This window comes from Leucoraja erinacea, chromosome 10, assembly GCF_028641065.1.
Source record: "Leucoraja erinacea ecotype New England chromosome 10, Leri_hhj_1, whole genome shotgun sequence".
Lineage (NCBI taxonomy): Eukaryota > Metazoa > Chordata > Chondrichthyes > Rajiformes > Rajidae > Leucoraja > Leucoraja erinaceus.
The window spans coordinates 10400818-10423738 of NC_073386.1; the positions used below are offsets into that span (position 1 = coordinate 10400818).

General features: G+C 45.7%; 1 protein-coding gene across 1 annotated transcript in view; it reads right to left on the reverse strand.

Annotated features, from left to right (window-relative positions):
- alg14 (ALG14 UDP-N-acetylglucosaminyltransferase subunit) overlaps positions 1 to 22921 on the reverse strand; it is a 53338-nt gene that overhangs the window by 13942 nt on the left and 16475 nt on the right. Inside the window, exon 3 of the mRNA XM_055641471.1 lies at positions 22740 to 22862. Within this exon, the coding sequence (XP_055497446.1) occupies positions 22740 to 22862 (123 nt within the window). The remainder of the gene's footprint in view (positions 1 to 22739; positions 22863 to 22921) is intronic.

Consider the following 22921-nt stretch of genomic DNA (forward strand, 5'->3'; position numbering starts at 1 on the left):
AAACAAAACAAAATCTTGTGTAAGAAGGGACTGCAGATGCTGGTTTAAACCGAAGATAGGCACAAAAAGCTGGAGTAACTCAGCGGGACAGGCAGCATCTCTGGTGACGTTTCGGGTCGAGACCCTTCCAGCACTAAATGCAGTATCCTTTATCCTTTGTCTGTGCACTGTGGTTGTGGACTGCTTGATTGTATTCATCTTTTGCCTTTTCAGCCGTGGCCCTGTCCTACCGGGTTTTGCTACTGGGAGAAAGGTTTAGATTAAATGGCACTCTGGAGGCACGTACAACAATTAAAGCACGATCCGCGCTGAGAGAAGGTCCATGAGCTGAAAAACGACACTGAGCTTTGACTGATCCCTCCCTGTCACAATAAATCCGTTGGCACTAGAGAAACAAAAGTCCCTGGTGTGACTGTACTGTTGTTATGTTATTGTATTCACTCAAAGGGGAAATGCAGAGTGTTCTTAAATAACTCTGTATACAGATTGGAGCGCGTGTAGCAAAGAAAGGTAAACACAAGAAGGGAAACGAGGATCAGTAATGTGTGCGTTGAACTACAGCGTTTTGCTGCTATGATCTATATAGGCATATGTATATACAATATAGGTACCATGATCAATATCAACAACTAGAGAGCAGTCCTGTGCTACCATCTACCTCATGGGACAGCCCCGGACAAAATCATACTTTACTAGACTTTACTCTTTATCATGTATCTGTACACTGCGGATGGCTCAATTCAATTATACTTTATTGTCACATGTACCTAGGTACAGTGAAATGTTTTAGTTTGCATGCAACCTGGTAAAATGTTATAGTAGATCTCACCGAGGCAGTACACAACTGTCTTCACGTTTTTTGCGCTGAAAATGTTACAATAGTTCACAGAACAGTCCTCAATACTGCCTGTCGCTGCACGTGGCAGGCTTGTAAATTAATTTGATTCTGCAAATTGCCCCAAGTGGGTACAATGCCGTTAGTCACTGTACCTTGGTACATGTGACAATAAACTAAACTTATCTCTCGATCCCCGCACACTAACACAATCCTACACACGCCGGGGACAATTAAAAATTTTACTGAAGCCAATTAATCTGCAAGCTTGTACGTCCTTGGAGTGTGGGAGGAAACCGGAGCTCCCGGGGAAAACCCACGCAGGTCGCGGGGAGAATGTACAAACTCCATACAGACAGGAACCGTGGTCAGGATCGAACCCGGGGTTTCTGACGCTGTGCGGCAGCAACTCTACCGCTGCGTCACCGCGCAGCCCATTTAACGTGGTTGGAAAGGAATATCTGGCCGTGAACTGACTCCTGTTTGTGGGAGCTTCACCAAGAGTTGAAAATGAGCTGCTGCATTTCCGACCGTGTGGGATTCATTGTGAAACACTCTGGACGTCTTGAGGGCTGGCTACTTAGTCAAGATGTTAATCAGTGTTTGGCCTTTCTCTTCAATTCAGTCAATACATTTCAGTGACCTTGTCCTGAAGAAAAGTGTTTGAAATTAGATTTGTACATGAATGAATAACTCAAAACAAACATGAAATAAGAAATTAAGACCTTGACCAAAGGGACAGATTTAGTGAAAGAATTGTGGATCTCCATTTCAGCGGCCAATAATGTTTCTGCAAACTTTAGACAATCAGTTCCTTTTTTTCCTTGATTAATGTTAATGTTTACAGGCAGGAAAGATCCTAAGTTTGCACATTCTCTCTGTTGCTACACAGGTTTTCTCCAGGTGTTTTTGTTTTCTTCCACAATCCAAAGATATGCAGGTTTGTAGGTTAATTTGCTTCAGCCCCAAGTGGGGATAAGATACAACTAGTGTACAGGTGATCGCTGGTCGGTGTGGACTTGGCGGGCCGAAGGGCTTGTTTCCAGGCTGTATCTCTAAACTAAATTAGACTCAGCTGGTGAGGCAGCATCTCTGGAGGACACGGATAGATGATATTTTGGGTTGTGATCCATGTCTAGTCGGAGGAAGGGCCCAGGCCCAAACGACACGTATCCATGTCCTCCAGAGATGCTGCCTGATCCGCTGCATTACTCCAGCACTTATGACCGATGCAATTACAAAGAAGGTACATCAGTGACTCTACTTCCTGAGAAGATTACGGAGATTCGGCATGTCGAAGAGTACACAGTAGAGAGCATTCTGACTGGTTGCATCGTGGCCTGGTTCGGCAACCTGAACGTCTAGGAGTGGAAAAGACTATAAAAATTTGTGACCACTGCCCAGTCCATCATCGGCTTTGACCTCCCCGCCGGTGAAGGGATCTATCGTAGTCGCTACCTCAAAAAGGCAGCCAACATCATCAAAGACCCACACCATCCTGGCCACACACTCGTTTCACCATTGCCATCAGGAAGAAGGTACAGGAGCCTGAAAACTGTAACGTCCAGGTTCAGGAACAGCTTATTCCCTACAGCCATCAGGCTATTAAACATGACAACGAATAAGCTCTGAGCTCTGAACTGCAAAATACTTTTATTATTGCACTATATTTGTTATTTATTGAACTTTTTTTCTCTTCCCCCATTATGTACTATGTTTACATATTCCCATATTCTGTTGTGCTACAGCAAGTAAGAATTTCATTGGCGCATCTGGGACATATGACAATAAAACACTCTTGATACTTTGCATCAAAACTATATAATGGTTTACAATCATCCAAGCCACAAGGAAAAACATTCAAGACGTGGCAGGGAGATAAAGGAGATTCAAACAGTGGCGTTAGGTATGTGGAGGAGGAACTGGCAAGAAGTAGGGGAGATGGTTTAGATCACAGTGATTAAAGACAGCAGTCCAGAAATGAATGGTCTTATTTGGCTCATAAGTTTGCATATTGCTAGGGTCTCCTCTCCTTTTCGTTATAACAGAGGTTTCTTCCGTTAACACTTCTGATCCCGATCCAAAAAGGTCAAACTGTTGCTTGTTTTTTCCAGACACACATAAACTTTAGAGAGTCTGCGCCGACCGGCGATCACCTGCACACTAACGCCAGCCTACAGGCTAGGGTCAATCTACAATTTTATAACTTACTAGACCCAAGTGCAGACCCGTTGGGTCCCGGGTCCCGTCCCCCCCCCCCACACACCCACACACACACACACAACTACTAACCCCCCCCCCCCACAACACACACACACACTAAGTAACACACCCTTGATATATTAATATAATTCATTCGCTCCTTTTACCCCATCCCCACCCTATCCACTCATGCATAGCCCCCAACTTGCAGGAGGGGGGAAGAGGGTGGGGGGAGAGAGAGGAGGGGGGGGAGAGAGAGTAGGGGGGGGGAGAGAGAGAGGGGGAGGGTAGGGGGGAGAGAGTGGTGGGGGGAGAGAGTAGGAGAGAGGGGGGTGGAGAGAGGGGGGGGAGAGAGACAGGAGGAGGGAGCGGGGCGGCGGGCAGCTCACGAGGGGGACGTCACTCGCAGCGCAGACGCAGCACCTAGAGCCATTGTTACGTCATCAGCCAAAGCCGCTCGGTTTTATTTTTCAAAGTTATTTCACATTCTTGAACAATTTGATTAATAACTCGAGAAATAATGCATGAAATTTTCAGATAAGGCAATTTTTGACTTCACGACATAAATTTCTATAAGAATATATGAACATTTTACCGTTAGAGTGTCGTTTTTTCGCGATGTGACAACACACACACACACACACAGTGTGACAACGCACACACACACACACACTGAGTGTGACAACACACACACACACACACACACACACACACACACACACACACACACACACACACACACACACACACACACACACACAAGATGAGAGGTTTATAGTTTAAGGATAAGGATAATTTTACCTAAGCCAATTAATGTGCAAACCTGCAAATCTTTTGAGTGTGGGAGGAAACCAGAGCACCTGGAGATACCCCCCCTGCAACTACAGTGAAAACGTACAAACTCCCTACGGACATCACCTTTATTCACGATTGAACCCGGGTCTCTGGCGCTTGTAAGGCGGCAACTCTACCGCTACGCCACTACGATGTACGTGTTTGAGTGACTCTTCTGATGTCTGTGGTTGTTTCATTTTTTTCCTTTTTGCAACAGAAAAACATTATTGTTTCCAAACCTGTGTTCGTTAAAAGGAAGGAGGAAGTAGAGGTTGTTTCTGTGTCGTTACGGTCAAAGATTCCAACACGCGGTTCTACCCAGTCTGAAGCTTTGACCATGAGCACACAGAAACAACCTCTACTTTGTACAAGTCTACCCAATCCAGATCTACCTGAATTAAAAGCTCGAACAAATTGATGAGTTAGGGAATGGGGGGAGAGAGATACAGTGCAGAGAAAATTCTGGCCTGAACTTATCAAAGCCAAGATATTAAATTATACACAGCGATAAAGAATAGTACCAGAAACAGGAATAAGGGCAATTGTACTGGTTGTGAGTGAGAGCTGAAGGCTTTTTTTAGACATGACGTCCTTAAAGATGTTTTTGTGTGCAATTCAGTGATCTCAGCATTTTGAAATGCTTGATTGTGCCCTGACCCCAACAAAAAAAACATACAAACTCTGTGCAGGAAATGTCACAGCTTTAGAAATATCCTTGGGAAACTATGTAGGCAAAATGGTACGGTGGCGTAGTGGTACAGCTACTGCCTTACAGCGCCAGAGACCCGGGTTTGATCCCGACTACAGGTGCTTGTCTGTACAGAGTTTGTACGTTCTCCCCGTGACCCGTGTGGGTTTTCTCCGAGATCTTCGGTTTCCTCCCACACTCCAAAGACATACAGGTTTGTCGGTTAATTGACTTGGTATAAATGTAACATAGTAAAAAATGCTGGAGAAACTCAGTGGGTGAGGCAGCATCTGTGGAGCGAAGGAAATAGGCGACATTTCGGGTCTGTTCTTAGTATGTGTAGGCTAGTGATATTGTACAGGTGATTGGCGTGGACTTGGTGGGCTAAAGGGCCTGTATCTCCAATACTAAAACAGCTTTTTCCTCTCCATAAGCTGGGATATAGTCCTGTTTTTCCAACCATCCTATACGATACGTTACGTTCCCATCTGTAATAAGGAGAATAATGTTATTCTCCTTATCCTACATCAGTACACTGTGGATGGCTCGATTTTAATCATGTATAGTCTTTCTGCTGACTAGATAGCAGTGTTGGCTCGAAGGGCCGAATTGCCTACTCCTGCACCTATTGTCAATTGCCACACAACAAAAAGCTTTTCACAGTACTTTAGTACATGTAACAATAAACTAAACTAAACTAAGCCTACCTCATTACAGACATTGGACTTTGAGATTCTCATTGCCGACAATTCTCCGAGCACGCAGGCTGACCAGACTTTGAATAATGGCGCCAAATATGACAGCGACTGCATGTTTAATATATATTTAAAAAAATTATTCATAGCCTCAGAATTAAAGGACGATGAGGAGGAATTTCTTTAGTCGGAGGGTGGTGAATCTGTGGAATCCATTGCCACAGAACACTGTGGACGCCATCAATGGATATTTTTAAAGCAGAGATAAATAGATTCTTGATTAGTACGGGTGTCAGGGGTTATGGGGTTAAAAGAGGAAGATAGATCAGCCTTGATTGAATGGTGGGGTAGACATGATGGGCCGAATGGCCTAATTCTGTTCCTATCACATGAAATAAAGGACCGCTGAACCATTCTCTGGAATTATTATGCTACAATACTAAAAAACTATATTCGACACGCTGATATTTTTCTCTTTGCTCTACCTGTTGTACCTCTATTTGGCTTAATTGTATTCACGTAAAATATTATCTAATGAATAGCATGCAAACAACAACAAAATGTCACCGTATTACGATACATGATTAATAATAAACCTAAATCCAAGCCCGAACTGATTCGATGCGTTTATAGTCGACTTCTGTGTTACCACAGTTCTCTGACTCCAGGAGATTTGCCAGATTGCATTTAAAATGTCTTGCCCAGAAGACGTACAGGTTTGTGGGTTAATTGGCTTGGTGTAAGTGTAAATTGTCCCTAGTGTAGTGTTAATGTGTGGGGATCGCTGGTCGGCATGGACGCGGTGGGCCGAAGGGCCTGTTTCCGTGCTGTATCTCTAAACTAAACAGGCTACCGTGCGTCACGAATCAAAATTTTGCCTTGGACTGGATTTAGCTCCAGATCCTGCGGCCACCGGTATTTGCAAATCCTGCACACACCCACTTCCGTTCGTCAGCTTCCACCAGTTGGATCATGGCCTCCCACATGCTGAGTGCTGACATTGGCACAGGCTCGAGAAGCTTACACTGCTGGTGAAACTCGATCCCAGAGCCAGTCACCAACTTTATGTATGGAGTTGGGAGAGCGTGGGGGGGGGGGGGGGGGGGGGGGACCAGGAATGGGGAAACAACCACCTTTATCCCAGATCAAAGCGTCATTGTTCAAATCAACCTTCGACAGCCCACACAAGGCACTATCCCCCACATCATTAACTAAAGTAGCTCTCAATCCATCTACCAAGTCTCTGATCAATGGAACTCATTGGGGTAGCTGTAATAGGTTTGTCACCATGACAACAGTGTCCTCTTACACCAACACTGAACAATCTGCGGGCTGCCAAGCTCGCCCTTGTTCTTGTGTGGGAAGTTCAAGAGAAAGCAAGTTCCATTGGGAGTTACAATTTGGGTGCAGTATCTGACAAGCGGCAGAGGGAAATACGGGAGATACGTCTCATTAGATCTCTTTACTTTAGACTTCAGAGATACAGCACGGCCCACTGAGTTTGCAGCGACGAGCAATCCTACACTAACACCATCCTACACACTCGGGTCAATTTATAATTTTACCAAAGCCGATTGACCTACAAACCTGTATGTCTTTGGAGTGTGGGAGGAAACCGGAGCACCCACACAAAACCTATGTGGTCACAGGGAGAACGTACAAATTCCGTACGTACAGCGGCCGTAGTCAGGATTGAACTGGGGTCTCTGGCGCTGTAAGGCAGCAGGTCCGCCGCTGCATCACTGTGCCGCCTCTGCTGTTTAAGAGCCCAGTCTACGTATATACCTTCTGTGAGGAAGGTTCCCGACCCGAAACATCACCTATCCACTCCCTCCAGAGATGTAGCTGAGTTCCCCCAGCACTTCGTATTTACATTCACGATTCCAGCATTTGACGATCCTCGCCTCCCATCCTCCATCCTACCATGAACTCATCAGGTAAAATCAGCACCTGTACCAAAACCTATTATAAATTTGGAGAATTCAGTGTTGGGTTTGATATCGATTTATTCTCAGCACATGTACTGAGGAAATAAATAGCAGAAAATAGTTCAAAGGAAAATTAAAGGAGGCCCTGAAATGAAAGGCCTGACGCGGGAGAGCAACTTAGAAAAATCAATGGAATTTGGAAGGAAAATAATGGGGAATTGAAAGCAGGTAGACAAAAATACTGGAGAAACTCAGCGGGTGAGGGAGCATCTATGGAGCGAAGGAATAGGTGACGTTTTGGGTCGAGACCCTTCTTCAGACTGATGTGGGGGTGGGGGCGGGAAGAAGAAAGGAAGAGGCGGAGACAGTGGGCTGTGGGAGAGCTGGGAAGTGGAGGGGGAGGAGGGAGAAAGCAAGGACTACCTGAAATTGGAGTTAATGTTCATACCGCTGGGGTGTAAGCTGGGTCCGGTAACAGCAAGAGGTGAGAAGTTAATTGTCGAGACATTATCTTCTGAAAGAGAGAGCCATGGGAGAGGTCAAAGAGGAGAGGGGGATGAGTGGGTTAACATATGATGAGCATTTGACAGCTCTGGGCTTGTACTCACTGGAGTTTAGAAGGATGAGGGGAATCTCATTGAAATTTCCTGAGTTGTGAAAGGCCTGGATAGAATGGATGTGGAGAGGATGTTTCCACTAGTGGGACTGTCTTGGAGCAGAGGGCATAGCCTCAGAATAAAAGGACGTACCTTTAGAAAGGAGGCGAGGAGGAATTTCTCTAGTCAGAGGGTGGTGAATCTGTGGGAGTCATTACCACAGAAGACTGTGGAGGCCAAGTCAATGGGTATTTTTAAAGCCGAGATTGACAGGTTCTTGAGTAGTACGGGTGTCAAAGATTATGGGGAGAAGGCAGGAGAATGGGGTTGAAAGGGAAAGATCGGTCGACCATGATTGAAAGGCGGAATAGACTTAATGGGCCAAATGGTCTAATTCTGCTCCGATGACATATGAACTTGAGGAGGGAGGAAAGGGGTATGGGAGAGAAAGAGCTAACCAAAAAAATGAAGTCAAACAAGTATGAAGAAGTCATAAAACTTTACATCTTGAAGAAATGCGATTCCTCCTAACAGACAAAGCAGACCAATTCTTAAGGATTTGGTCTCCATTTGTCGACTTCTTACAAGCATATGGTGCAACACAAACATAGAAATGGTCTGTTTCAGGATTGGGTGAATAGTGGTCAAGAATAATAAATAGCTATCTCTCCTTCATTCTTCTTCTTTTCTCTCTATTTTCTTTCTTTTCTCCTTTCCTTTTTCTCACTTTTCGGTATAAAATAAAATAAATAAGAAGCTGTACATGAAATGTAATATGTCAATATATACTAGGTATCTACGGTACCATATTATTGTACTTACTTCTAATTTAAAAAAAAATTAGTTTAATAAATCTTCATCTGGAGACTTCAACAGATATTGTACATCACCAGAGGAGGTGGTGTCTGCTTACACTGAACAACAGTGTGGATTCCTTGGTCTGTGGCGTTATAGATTCATGGTTTGCATCCCCAGGTAGTTATAATACACTTAAGATGTTTCTACTCCACAGGAATGCAGCAGACTACCGACGTGTGGTTCTCCTGCTCTCGGCTCCCGGTCTTAAACATAAACAACCTCACGCACAGGAAGCTAGCGGAGTGCAGCAGACCCAAAGAAAACAGAGAGCTGCCATTGAATTACGTCTCCTGATCGCTGGAGCCCAGACCCCTGGACCTCCGGAGCAGAGCGACGTAGAGGGAGGCGAGATGCCGTCTGAAGAAGGCTCTCGACCCTATTCGTCAACTATTCCTTTTCTCCAGGGACGCTGACTGACCCGTTGCGTTACTGCAGTTTTTGTGCCTAAACCAGCACCTGCAGTTCCATCCTGCACGAGATGTCATTACTAACGGGCTGGCAAACATGATAACTTCACAGCTAACAAACTGCAGTTGACCAAGTACAACAAAAATGAATTATCCTCTCACAGTCCTTCGGTCTGGTTACTGAAGAGAGCTCCTACGTGCCAAAACTGTGGTGAATCGGGGCAAAATTGACCAAAAATATGAACTTAAGTTTACTTCAAAGTCACACAATTGCTGTAAAACCTTAATTTAACCAAATATCTCCCGTCTTGAGTCACACAAAGTGATACTCTGACCTTTCCCCTTAAATCTTGCAGGAGCTAGTTGAATTTACTGATTTGCAGGAAAACAGACATCCCATTTCTTGGGCGAGACCTAAACAAAATATTAATGGCTGTCGAGTGGAAAAATAGGATTCCGTGTTCAGTCTCTTCACTCGGCCCACAGTGCCCCCGCTGAGAGCAAGAAAATCTGGTCCCATTACACTCAGGCTGGAGGCTGGCAGCTGGCCAAGAGGTCTGTGAGAGCAGCCTGTGAACACAGCACTTCTGTTCTGGTTAAATAGTACAAATCACCAGGGACCAGTCGCCAGCTCCACAACCCCAATCGATACGTTTGTCAGGGCCGCGGAGGTTAGCGACTTCCCTCTCGTACACTGCAGATACTTCGTCCGCTGCTGTCTCAGGGTGAAAGCACACACACACACAGGTCTCAATCATCTCTAAAGCAAATGTGGGGAACACTCCGGGTCTCGTTGGTTTGGTAGGTGAACTGCTTACCCGCTCCCCTTCACATGGACCCAACCCCCCCCCCCCCCCCCCCTCTTTCCCCACCTCCCTCCTTCCCCACCGCCCACAGCAGATGTGTCGGGGCACCGTCTGTGAGATGTGTTGTTAACATGAGGCCTCGTCTGTTCCAGAGTAACTCAGCGGGACATGCAGCATCTCTGGAGAGAAGGAATGGGTGATGTTTCGGGTCGAGTCTGAAGAAGGGTCTCGACCCAAGACGTCACCCATTGCCTCTCTCCAGAGATACTGCCTGACCCGCTGAGTTACTCCAGCAATTTGCGTCTATCTTCAGTGTAAACCAGCATCTGCAGATCCTCCCTGCACGCCTTGTCTGTTTTGTCAGCTGGCTGCAACTCATTCCTTGGCACTCTGCTGAGGAAGGTGTCTCTCCAACATCCTGGCTAAACCTCTTCAACCCACGTCACTAAACATATACACAGATTACACTGCTCCGGGGGCTTCGCTCTACGCCAATTGACTGTCCTGTCTCAACTGCACAGCACTTTCTGCATCAATCAATTTGTAACAAAACACAGGAACATAGAAAATAGGTGCAGGAGTAGGACATTCGGCCCTTCGAGTCAGCACCGCCATTCAATATGATCATGGCTGATCATCCAAAATTAGTACCTATGCTTTTTCCCCCATATCCCTTGATTCCGTTAGCCCTAAGAGCATATCCAATTCTCTCTTGTATACATCCAGTGAATTGGCCTCCACTGCCTTCTGTGGCAAAGAATTCCACAGATTCACAACTCTCTGGCTGATAAGGGTTTCCTCATCTCAGTCCTAAATGGCTGACCCCTTATTCTTAAACTGTGACCCCCTGGTTCTGGACTCCCCCAACATCGGGAACATTTCTCCTGCATCTACCCTGTCCAATGCAATCCCTTCATAATTTTTATGTGTTTCTATAAGATACCCTCTCATCCTTCTAAATTCCTGTGAATATAAGCCCAGTCGATCACACTTCGGTCCTAAAACACTTTGGGACCGAATATAGGTATTGTATAAACTGGGGACGTTCATAATTTTACAGAAGTCAATTAACCTACAAACCTGCCCGTCTTTGGAGTGTGGGAGGAGACAGGAGCACCCGGAGAAAGCCTACACGGTCACAGGGAGAACACGCAAACTCTGTTCAGACAGCACCCATTGTCTGGATCGAACCCAGGTCTCTGGCGTTGTAAGGCAGCAACTCTACCGCTGCACCACTATCCCGCCCTAACTGGGGGAAACTCACAGAGGCCAATTAACCTGCAAACCCACACGTCTTTGGGATGTGAGAGGAAACCAGAGTACCCGGAGGAAACCCACGTGGTCACAGGGACATCCTGCAAACTCCGCACAATGAGCACATGAGGTTAGGATGGAGCCTGGGTCTGTGGCGATGTGAGGCAGCAGCTCTACGAGAAGAACCACTGTGATGCTCTCACTCTGTCTCCACCCTTTTGCTATTCACTCACAGGAGTGATCGAGTTGACAAAGTAGCAATGTCAACAACACAGTAAAAGATCTTACAATCCCGATTCTGATCTGCAATCCCGCTTGTGGGAAAATCTGCACCTTGATGAAGGTCCCACAAGGCTTACCATGCCTGTTTTCCCCACGGGATACGGGGCATTGCTCGCAAAGACAAATTCTTTCCCATCCTGATTGCTTTTGAGAAGCTGGTTACAAGCTGCAGTACGTTGAAGCCATTCCGCAGCGCTGCTTGGCAAGATCTCCAGGACTTCGACCATCCATAAATGATGGAACAACATACTTCCAAGCCAGGGAGGTATGCAAGCATATAGGGAACCTGGGAGGCACAGTGGTGCAGCGGTAGAGTGGCTGCCTTATAGTGCCAGAGACCTGAGTTCGATCCCAACCATGGGCGTTGCGTTGCGGGATGCAATGTCACCAGTGATGATAACTTCTGCAGGCAGTTGTGAAAAAGCTGGGTGGCACGGCGGTAGAGTTGCTGCTTTGCAGCGCTTACAGTGCCAGAAATCCGGGTTCGATCCCGACTACGATCGCTGTCTGTACGGAGTTTGTACGTTCTCCCCGTGACAGAGTGAGTTTTCTCCGAGATCTCCGGTTTCCTCCCACACTCCAAAGTCAAGTCAAGTCAAGTCAAGTTTATTTGTCACATACACATACGAGATGTGCAGTGAAATGAAAGTGGCAATGCTCGCGGAACAACAAAACAACCAAACAAATTATAAACACAATCATAACACACATATTATTTTACATAATAAATAATAGAAGGAAAAACGTTCTGTACAGTTAGTCCCTGGTGAGAAAGGCGTTTACAGTCCGAATTGCCTCTGGGAAGAAACTCCTTCTCAACCTCTCCGTTCTCACCGCATGGCAACGGAGGCGTTTGCCTGACCGTAGCGGCTGGAACAGTCCGTTGCAGGGGTGGAAGAGGTCTCTCATGATTTTGTTTGCCCTGGAGTTGCACCTGTTGTATAGTTCCTGCAGGGGGGTGAGTGAAGTTCCCATAGTGCGTTCGGCCGAACGCACTACTCTCTGCAGAGCCTTCTTGTCCTTGGCAGAGCAATTCCCGAACCAGATGGTAATGTTCCCGGACAAGATGCTTTCCACCGCCGCTGCGTAGAAGCACTGTAGGATCTTCGGAGACACTCTGAATTTCCTCAATTGCCTGAGGTGGTAAAGGCGCTGCCTTGCCTTACTCACCAGTGCTGAGGCGTGTGATGACCATGTCATATCCTCAGAGATGTGGACTCCCAGATATTTAAAACAATTCACCCTATCCACAGGATCCCCATTTATGTCTAAGACATACAGGTTTGTGGGTTAATTGGCTTGGTATAAATGTAAATTGTCCCTAGTGTGTGCAGGATAGTGTTAATGTGTGGGTATCACTGGTAGGCACGGACTCGGTGGACCGAAGGACATGTTTCCGCGTTGTATCTCTAAAAATACCGGCCCTGCTAAGTGCCCCCCACCCCCCCTGGACTGTCTACCTCGGATGGTCACGTCGCAAAGACACATCTGCACTTTAGTCTGTTTGAACTGTTTTGACTATTTTACTGTTCTTTTTACAATCCATGTTCTCGGGGTATCTAAATCTAAATTTTATTAGTTATTTATGTTATGACATCAGATGGAAGCTGCATACCAAATCTCGTTGCGCTTATGTGCAATGACAATAAAAGATATTATTATTATTATTATTAAAATAAAGACTAAACCTGGGCATGTTCCCAAGTGCAGCCTTATTCTCTCAGACAGCAGGGGTTTTGGTGAACTACACCTAGGCACCATGTGTATTGTACACACCAACAACCCTCCTGCATGCCATTCGCTGAGTTACTCCAGCATCTCGTGTCTATCACATTTTCAAGAGAGAGTTAGATTTCGCTCTTAGGGCTAATGGAATCAAGGGATATGGGGAAAAAGCAGGAACGGGGTACTGATTGCGGATGATCAGCCATGATCATAGTGAATGGTGGTGCTGGCTCGAAGGGCTGAATGGCCTGCTCTGGCACCTTTTTTCTATGTTACTACGTCTATCTTCTGCATGTAACACTGGTTGCTTCGTTATCTGAGGAGTTGTGATGGGATCTGAATGTGGTGCCCGCACCTATTGATGAGAATCATCACAGAAGAAGTGTGACAATGAGATGTTGACATTTTGCCAAGATCCGATTTCTGAGATTTATCAAAGATGGAAAATTTGTTTATGTGGGTTTTCTCACACAGTCATACTCACAGATGTTAATCATATAGTACAAAACATGCCTTTCATCTCAACTCATCCATACCAACCAAGTTAGTTTGTCAAAGTAGTTCTACTTGCCTGCACCTTGCCCATATGCTGTGGTGTACCGGTCAATGTGCCTTTTAAAGCTGTAATTGGATTTGCCTCTGACAAATCATTCCATGTTCACACCACCCTGTGTGTAAAGAAGTTGCCCCGAAAGGCCCTGTCGCACTTCGGCATAATTTGCGCATCATTTACGAGACATCATTCACGCGTCACGACGCACGATGCGCGCGTGGTGATGCGCTCATGGCGTGCATTACGCACACATGGCGCGTGGTGGCGTAGGCAGTGACGCGCGGTCACGCACGGCGCCCCAGGATTTTGGGATTCACAAAATTGGTTGAGCAGGCTAGGACTTTATTCCTTGGACCGCAGGAGGATGAGGGGTGAACTTATAGAGGTGTATAAAACCATGAAAGGAATAAATCAGGTAGATGCACAGAATCTCTTGCCCTGAGTAGGGGAATCGAGGACCAGAGGTCATAGATTTAAGGTGAAAGGAGAAAGATTTAATAGGAACCCGAGGGGTAACTTTTTTTATATTGAGGGTAGCGTGAGTAGGGAACGGGCTGCCGGAAGAGGTAGTTGAAGCAGGTACTATGAATACAATACAATACAATTTAATTGTCATTTGGACCCCTTGAGGTCCAAACGAAATGCCGTTTCTGCAGCCATACATTACAAACAAATAGACTCCAGACACAACACAATTTACATTTTACATAAACATCCATCACATTGCTGTGATGGAAGGCAAAAAAAAAACTTATCTCTCCACTGCACTCTCCCCCCCCAGATGTCAGAGACAAAGTCAAAGCCCCCGGCTGGCGATGGCGATTGTCCCGCGGCCATTAAAGCCACGCCGGGTGGTGCGAGGTCGCACACCGGGTCTTGGTGTTAGAGCCCCCGGCGTGCGCTCGCAGAGTCCCGCGGCCATTCCACGTCGCGCGGGGCAGTGATGTTAGGCCCCGCTCCAGGAGCTCTTCGACCCCGCAACTCGGGCGGGAGAAGTCACCGTTGCAGGAGCCCTGAAAAGCGGTCTCCCTCCAGGGACCCGCGGGCTCCCGGTGCCGCCATCCGCAGACCCGCAGTTGCAGCCTCCGAATCGGCATCAGCAGCAGCAGCAGCAGCAGCAGCGCTCCACCACCGCTCCACCCGCTCCGGACTCGGCCAGCTCCGCGACGGTGAGGTGAGTCGGCACCAGAGTCCCCGGCTTCTTCTGTAGGAGGCCGCTCCTCGTTGCAGCCCCAACGACAACTGAGACCCGACAAGAAAAGGTCGGGTCTCCCGTGCAGGGAGAGATTTAAAAAGTTGCCCCCTCCCTCCCACCCCCCCACACACATACCCCAACAAAAAATAACAAAAACTACATATAAACATATGAAAATGTTTAAGAGACATTTGGACAGATACACACAGAGGATAGGTTTAGAAGGTTGTGTGCCAAGCGCGGGCAGGTGGGACTAGTGAGGTATGTTGGTCAATGTGGGCAAGTTCCACACTCTATAGCTCTACGAATATTAATTTAGTAAATGACCCAAAGTTGAAGTTTGTAATGAGTCAACTTTGATTCACACTTTCCTTGGAGTTGAAGATTTTGATTTCATGACTCACACCAGAAACTCGAGCAGCAAGATCTAGTTGGAAACTCCGCGGAGGCGTTGAAGGCAGGCCATGGAGTTGGATCGGCTGACGTTTAGATGAAAATTTTAAATCAAGGCAGCGACCGATGGATTTAAAAGACCTCATAGCACGATTGCAAATAGGAGCGGTTTGTTTTGCCCCCAATATTTATCCTTCGTCATTCAGCAAAGGGAAGTTGTGAGAGCACTCTGTGCACAAAATGGATGCTGCATTTCCCACAGTACCATAGTGGCTACACTTTACGGTTAAAGCGACTCCCCACTATCAACTCCATCAGCACTTCCTGCTGCCTCAGGAAAGAGGACAACATAATCAATGACTTGTCCCACCTCGGTCATTCCTTCTTCTCCTCACTCCCACCAGGCAGAAGATTGAAAGCGCGCACCACCAGACTCAGGAACAGCTTCTTCCCCTCTGTCAACAGTCCTTCCATAAGTTAGGGTACTGTCCGATTCACTTCTACCCCATTCGCCTCTACCCCATTGCAGACTTTGTCTACGGAATTGATGCTCTGCCATGCTGAGAACTATATTCTGCACTCTGTGTCTTCCCCTCCGCTCTACCTATTGTACTTGAGTTTGGCCTGATTGCATTTATGTATAGTTCTATTTGATCTGATTAGATAGCATGCGGAACAAAGCTTTTCATTGTACCTTGGTGTACGTGACATTAATGATAATTATATTAAGTTTTGATTCCTTCACCTGCAATTTGTCTCGAGATTGGGAATTGAAATATAAACTTAGAAGCTGGGAAATGACATGTAAGTACAACCCTCTCTTTGACACCGATTCACCATTCAACAGCATGTTCGATCCGCTACATCAGTACAAGCTTTTCATCTTGAATAAAAAAGGCTAACTAATTTGCCGCAGCCTTCAGAAATATAGCAACATTACACTCACAGCTAATAAGTACAATCCAGTAATTAAACCTCAGTTTAGCTGGAGATTGCGTCTCCATGTAAGAATGTCACAGAAGTCTGAACACTAGTGGCTTACACATGTGGGACTCACAAAACATCAAAACGATCTCCAGCTGCCTTCCACAGAGAGGGAAGAAAAACATTGCTGCGATATCATGCTTCCAAGGATGACTTCAGTCTGCCTGTGGAAGTCAAGTGAGAATTGGAGAACATGTTTGGCTCCTGGGTCTCCCTGTGTTCGGATAACCTGCCAATGTGCCCTCATGTAAATAACAATAATTTGCTAAAGTCCCGAAAACCAAGCCCCAGTCAGGAATAGCGTCTGTGGATGAGGGGAAAAGCATCAGATTGCAATTTAAAACCTGAGTTACATGTGTGGTCCTCATTTCCAATCGTACTCTTGAGAAAGTAATGCCTGTGCACTCCAAGGGACATTTTCCAGACCAATATTTTATAATGAGTTCAGAGTTTCACATGTCTTTAATGGCAACATTATTCTCAAGTGTACACTTAAAACCACGCAAGTAACCAGGATCACATTATTAAATATGTGTGATGTTAACAACTTCGATTTACAAAGCACCTCGAACGCAATAAATATCTTGCCATGCTCCTCAATCCTGCCTAAACTATATTCAGTATCGTTCCCTTCATCTGCAATCTGTCTCGAGATTGGAAATTGAAATATAAATGACATAAAATAATGACAGCAGCACATTAATTTCTGTGTTCAGCAGCACAAGTTTCAGAAGAAATATATTGTCCAAGACGAAAAAAATTAGGAGTCTGTGTAATCAGGTCTCCATTTTTAGAAGTTGCCAATAATGCCTTTTCAATCTCCCATGGAGTGTATAGGATGACAAGCTCATTAAAAGGTGCAGTTAGCCTGGTGGCACGGTGGGATAGCTCGTAGCGCTGCTGTCTCTCAGTGCCAGAGACCGGGGTTCGATCCTAACCTCGGGTGTTGTCTGTGTGGAGTGTGCACGTTCACCCTGTGCCTGCATGGATTTCCTCCAGTTTCTTCCCACATCCCAAAGACGTGCGGGTTTGCAGGCTAATTGTCCCTAGTTTGTGGGGAGTGGGTGAGAAAGTGGGATAGTATAGAACTAGTGTGGATGGGTGATCGATGGTCAGCGTGGACTCAGTGGGCCGAAGGGCCTGTTTCAATGCCGTGTCTCTAAACTCTACAATGAAGGGACGGGACTCTACCATCAATCAGTGTTTAGCCACACTTACAGCTACATGACAAGAAGGACTGGAAGATGTGAGGGAATTAAGAATAGAATTGGCAAAGATGGCCAGCCATAAAGCTATCCCTGTCTCAGGAGTGCTGTCGAAGAACTGGAGGATTGCAAGTGAACAAACAGGGAAGTCGTTCCAATCTAGGAATTAGAGGCTAGTCAGCGTGGGAACTCTGAGAGAAAATTAGAGTGGCAGCAACTCATAAAGAAGAGCCAGTGTGCATTTGGTATTTTCGTACGGTATAGCTCCTACTGGGCAAATGTGACATTAAAAAAGTCAGGAGGCAAATAAGCATTGGATTTTAAACAAATGTTTGCAGCAGAGAAAAATTACAATCAAATTAATGGGACAATGGACTGGTAAGTCTCCCGGACTTTTACTTTTACATGAAACTTTAATTTTTAGAGATACAAGGTAGAAATAGACCCTTTGGCCTACCATGTCCGACCAGCAATTACCCCATTCACTGGCACTACCCTACCCACTAGGGACAATTTTTTAAGACAATTTTTACAGAAGCCAATTAACCTACAAAACCTCTACGTGCCTTCTTTGGGACGTGGGAGGTAACCGGAGCACCTGGAGAAAACCCACATGGTCACAGGGAGAACGCACAAACTCCATGCAGTCAACACCAGTAGTCGGGATCGAACCTGGGTCACTGGCGCTGTAAGGCAGCAACTCTACCGTTGCACCACTGTGCCACCTGACGACCTGTCCCCTAGGTGTTGAAATAAAGTGGCTGCAGAGTCAGAAGAAATATTTGGACCGGAAAACTACTAATGTAATGCTTCCATTAGAGAGAGCAGACAGACAGACAGACAATAGGACACTGTGAACCATTTAGTATAATGTCTGTAGTTTAGATAGAGCAGGAATCTATTATTAAGGTGATAGTTACATCAGGAGCTCGCAGTCTCGGGAGAGGCCGAGTTGGGAGCTCTGACGTCGCGGAAGATTCGACCAGCCCCGACGCGGGGTTCGATCGTCCGGCGTGGGGTAACTGACATCCTCCCAATGCAGGAGCTGATCGCCTCGACGCGGACGGCCCGCCGCCGGCTACAGGAGTCAAGATCTTGCCGTCAATGGAGGGTTCGAGGCCCCAGAAAGGGAAGAGATTGAACTTTTTATTGCCTTCCATCACAGTGAGGAATGTGGAGGAGTCACTGTGGTGGATGCTTATGTTATAATGTGTTTTGTGTGTTCTGTTGCTTTTTATTTGTATAACTGACTTGGCAAATGGAATTCCTCGTATGTTGCAAAACATACTTGGCTAATAAAGTATTATTGTTACTGTGATTGTGATTGTGAGCTTTAAGGCATTTGGAAAATCATTCAACATTCAAGCAGAGTCAACATTGTTTTATGGAAGGGAAATATGGAACTGTGTTTGACTAATCCATTAATCTTCTTTCAGCCAGAAATTAGGAAGTTGGATGAATGACAAGTCAATGGATGTTCAAAAGGCATCTTATAAAATGCTACATGAAAGGTCACTACACAGGCAGGGAGGAAAACTGCTAAAGGCACGCGGCGGGTGGGTGGAGTGCGAATACATTGAGTGGATGGACAAATTAGCAGAAAATAGAATAAAAACAGAAAATACTGGAAACACTCAGCAGGTCAGGTCGCAACTGAGGGAAGAGGAACAGAGTTAACATTTCAAATCAAAGCCCTTTTGACTGAACTAGAAAGGATTTAGATGAAGACACCGAGTGAACTATCACCAATTTTTCTGATGGTACAAATAGAGATGGGAAATGTCATTATGAGAATGACACAAAGAACCTGCAGTGAGATGCAGAAGAGTTAAGGGAGCAGGAATTTAGACTTTAGAGATATAGCGCGGAAACAGGCCCTTTGGTCCACCAAGACTGTGCCGACCAGCGATCACTCCATACACTAGCACCAACCTACTCCCTAGGGACAATTTACAAATTTTACCGGAGCTAATTAACTTACAAACACGCACATCTTTGGAGTGTGGGGGGAAACTGGAGCACCCGGAGACAGGGAGAACGTACAAACTCCGTATAGACAGTATCCGTAGTCAGCGTTGAACATGGGTCTCTGGTGCTGTAAGGAAGCAGCTCTACCACTACGCCACTGTGCGGCCCCTAATTTGTGCTGATAAAATTCCAAAGTGGAATAAATGCAAATTATCTTCCTTGGTAATAAGAGAAAATCCAATATTGCTGGGGAGGGGAGCATGAAGGAGGAGGTGGGAGGGGCGGGGGAGAAAAAGGAGGGAGGTATGGGTGGATTAGTAACTGATTATCTAAAATCGGAGAATTCAATGTTCAAAATGACAGACCAGACAGAAATAGGTAAACTTCAAGAAATCAACATAAGCAAGCCACAGTACCCACAATGGAGTCTATCAGTGTAGGAAAAGAACTGCAGATGCTGGTTTACACCAAAGATAGACACAAAATGTTGGAGTAACTCAGCGGGTCAGGGGGAAGGGAAGAGGTGACGTTTCGCGTCGAGGCCCTTCTTCAGACTATCAGTATCATTTGAACAAGGAGATGAGAGCTTGTCGGTTCTAAATTTCCCTTTTAATCATCAATCCTGCAGATTTTTACAGGGGCTTTTATAAGACTTTTCTTTTTCCCATCAGCAAGTAATCAATGCAACTCCCTGTCTGGAGACCCACAGGCAAGAGAAAGTAAACATTGTAACCCACAGACCTTAATTAACTGCGACATAACAACAGTCCTCATTGTTATTGTCTGGTCAATAAACTGAATGTAAGTGCATGCAAACAGAAGTAGTGGCATTTTGTCTTCATAGATCAAGCTAGCCTAAGCAATTGCAAACAACTCACTTTGTGGGTGTAAAACTCATCTCAAAATATCAACTGCTCTTTGTATCTTTTTTTCTAAAAAGCTTGCTAAAATATTTCAATACCTGAGAAAGCCTTGCATCCAGAAAATGGATTACAGGAAAGTGGGATGCATTGGCATTTGAAGGAGAGATGTATAAAGAAGACACACATTAACAGTGCCAGAAATCCAGGTTCGATCCTGACTACGGTTGCTTGTCTGTACAGAGTTTGTACGTTCTTCCCGTGACCTGCGTGGGTTTTCCCCGGGATCTCCGGTTTCCTCCCACACTCCAAAGACGTACATTTGTAGGTTAATTGGCTTGGTATAGTTGTAAATTGTCCCTTGAATGTGTAGGAGAGTGTTAGTGTATGGGGATCGCTGGTCGGCATGGACTCGGTGGGCTAAAGGGCCTGTTTCCGCATTGTATCTCTAAACTAAACTAAACTAAACTAAATTAAACTAAACTAAAAAGTAGTGCACTATACGATAGACACAAAAAGCTGGAGTAACTCAGCGGGACAGGAGGGAAGGAATGGGTGACGTTTCGGGTCGAGACCCTTCTTCAGACTGGACTTTAATATTGAACACTATAATATTAGGTTTATGCTCCCACAGAGAAGGCTGACAGTATTGTGGAGATAGGCGTGACTGGCTGCATAGTCCATCTTCCTCTAGCTTTCTACACACTTAAATATCTGTATCACACCAGTAACCTGGGCAATTATGCAATTTATTTGTTACGCTGCACAATACAGAAATTTGAGTGTCGTCATGTAAAACAAGAGAAGAAGCCTCTGCCCTGAATTTACTATGAAATAAACCAAAATTCATTAAAAGGACCATAGCCCTGCAGTTAGGACATTATTGCCATAGAGGGAGTGCAGAGAAGGTTCACCAGACTGATTCCTGGGATGTCAGGACTGTCTTATGAAGAAAGACTGGATAGACTTGGTTTATACTCTCTAGAATTTAGGAGATTGAGAGGGGATCTTATAGAAACTTACAAAATTCTTAAGGGGTTGGACAGGCTAGATGCAGGAAGATTGCTCCCGATGTTGGGGAAGTCCAGGACAAGGGCTCACAGCTTAAGGATAAGGGGGAAATCCTTTAAAACCGAGATGAGAAGAACCTTTTTCGCACAGAGAGTGGTGAATCTCTGGAACTCTCTGCCGCAGAGGGTAGTCGAGGCCAGTTCATTGGCTATATTTAAGAGGGAGTTAGATGCGGCCCTTGTGGCTAAGGGGATCAGAGGGTATGGAGAGAAGGCAGATACGGGATACTGAGTTGGATGATCAGCCATGATCATATTGAATGGCGGTGCAGGCTCGAAGGGCCGAATGGCCTACTCCTGCACCTAATTTCTATGTTTCTATGTTTCTATAAGCATAATGTAAGAACAAAGATCTTACATTATGATGCTGGATAATACCAAAGAAAGACACAAAGTACTGGAGTAACTCAGTGGGTCAAACAACGTCCCAGGAGAACATGGGTAGGCGATGTTTCAGATCGGGATCCGTCTGATTGAAGGAATGAAGGGATCTGACCCGAAACATCATCTATCCATGTTCTCCAGGGATGCTCCTTGACCTGCTGAGTTAGTCCAGCATTAAAATCACAAGCGTCTAGAAACATAGAAAATAGGTGCAGGAGTAGGCCATTCTGCCCTTAGAGCCAGCATCGCCATTCAATATGATCATGTCTGATCATCCAAAATCAATCAGTACCCCGCTCCTGCTTTTTCCCCATATCCCTTGATTCAGTTAGCCCTAAGAGCTAAATCTAACTCTCTCTTGAAAACTGCACACAATACTCCAGGTGTGGTCTCACCAGGGCCGCGTACAACTGCAGTGGGACCTCCTTGCCCCTAAACTCAAATCCTCTCGCAATGAAGGCCAACATGCCATTAGCTTTCTTCACTGCCGGCTGTACCTGCATGCTTTCTTTCAGTGACTGATGTACAAGCACACCTAGGTCTCGCTGCATCTCCCCTTTTCCTAATCTGACACCAATCAGATAATCTACCTTCCTGTTCTTGCTACCAAAGTGGATAACCTTACATTTATCCACATTATACTGCATCTGCCATGCATCTGCCCACTCACCCAACCTATCCAAGTCACCCTGCAGCCTCATAGCATCCTCCTCGCAGCTCACACTGCCACCCAGCTTTGAGTCATCCGCAAACTTGGAGATGTTACATTTAATTCCCTTGTCTAAATTGTTAATATATATAGTGTAAATAACTGGGGTCCCAGCACTGAGCCTTGCGGCACCCCACTAGTCACTAGTTTATCAACACACTGTACAACTGGCCGAACTCTACAACCAAAAATGTTTGATGTTAAATTTCCACACATCTAGGACAGATGAAGATAGAAGCAAGACATGTGGCCTGTGGACCAGATAAAGGTCTTGTAGACATGCATAGATCCCACTTGGTCATACATACCATGTCTGGTTTCAGCTGGAATACCAGCGGGATGGAATACAACAGCGCGTATAATGTTGAAACCACTGAAGACGTCCAGGACTGACGGACCTCACGACTGCGTGGAATCCGATGAATGGTATACTGCAAAACAAGTGGAAAGAGGGAAAGTTGCGGATGGAAGCCTTTGGCATTAAGGTACT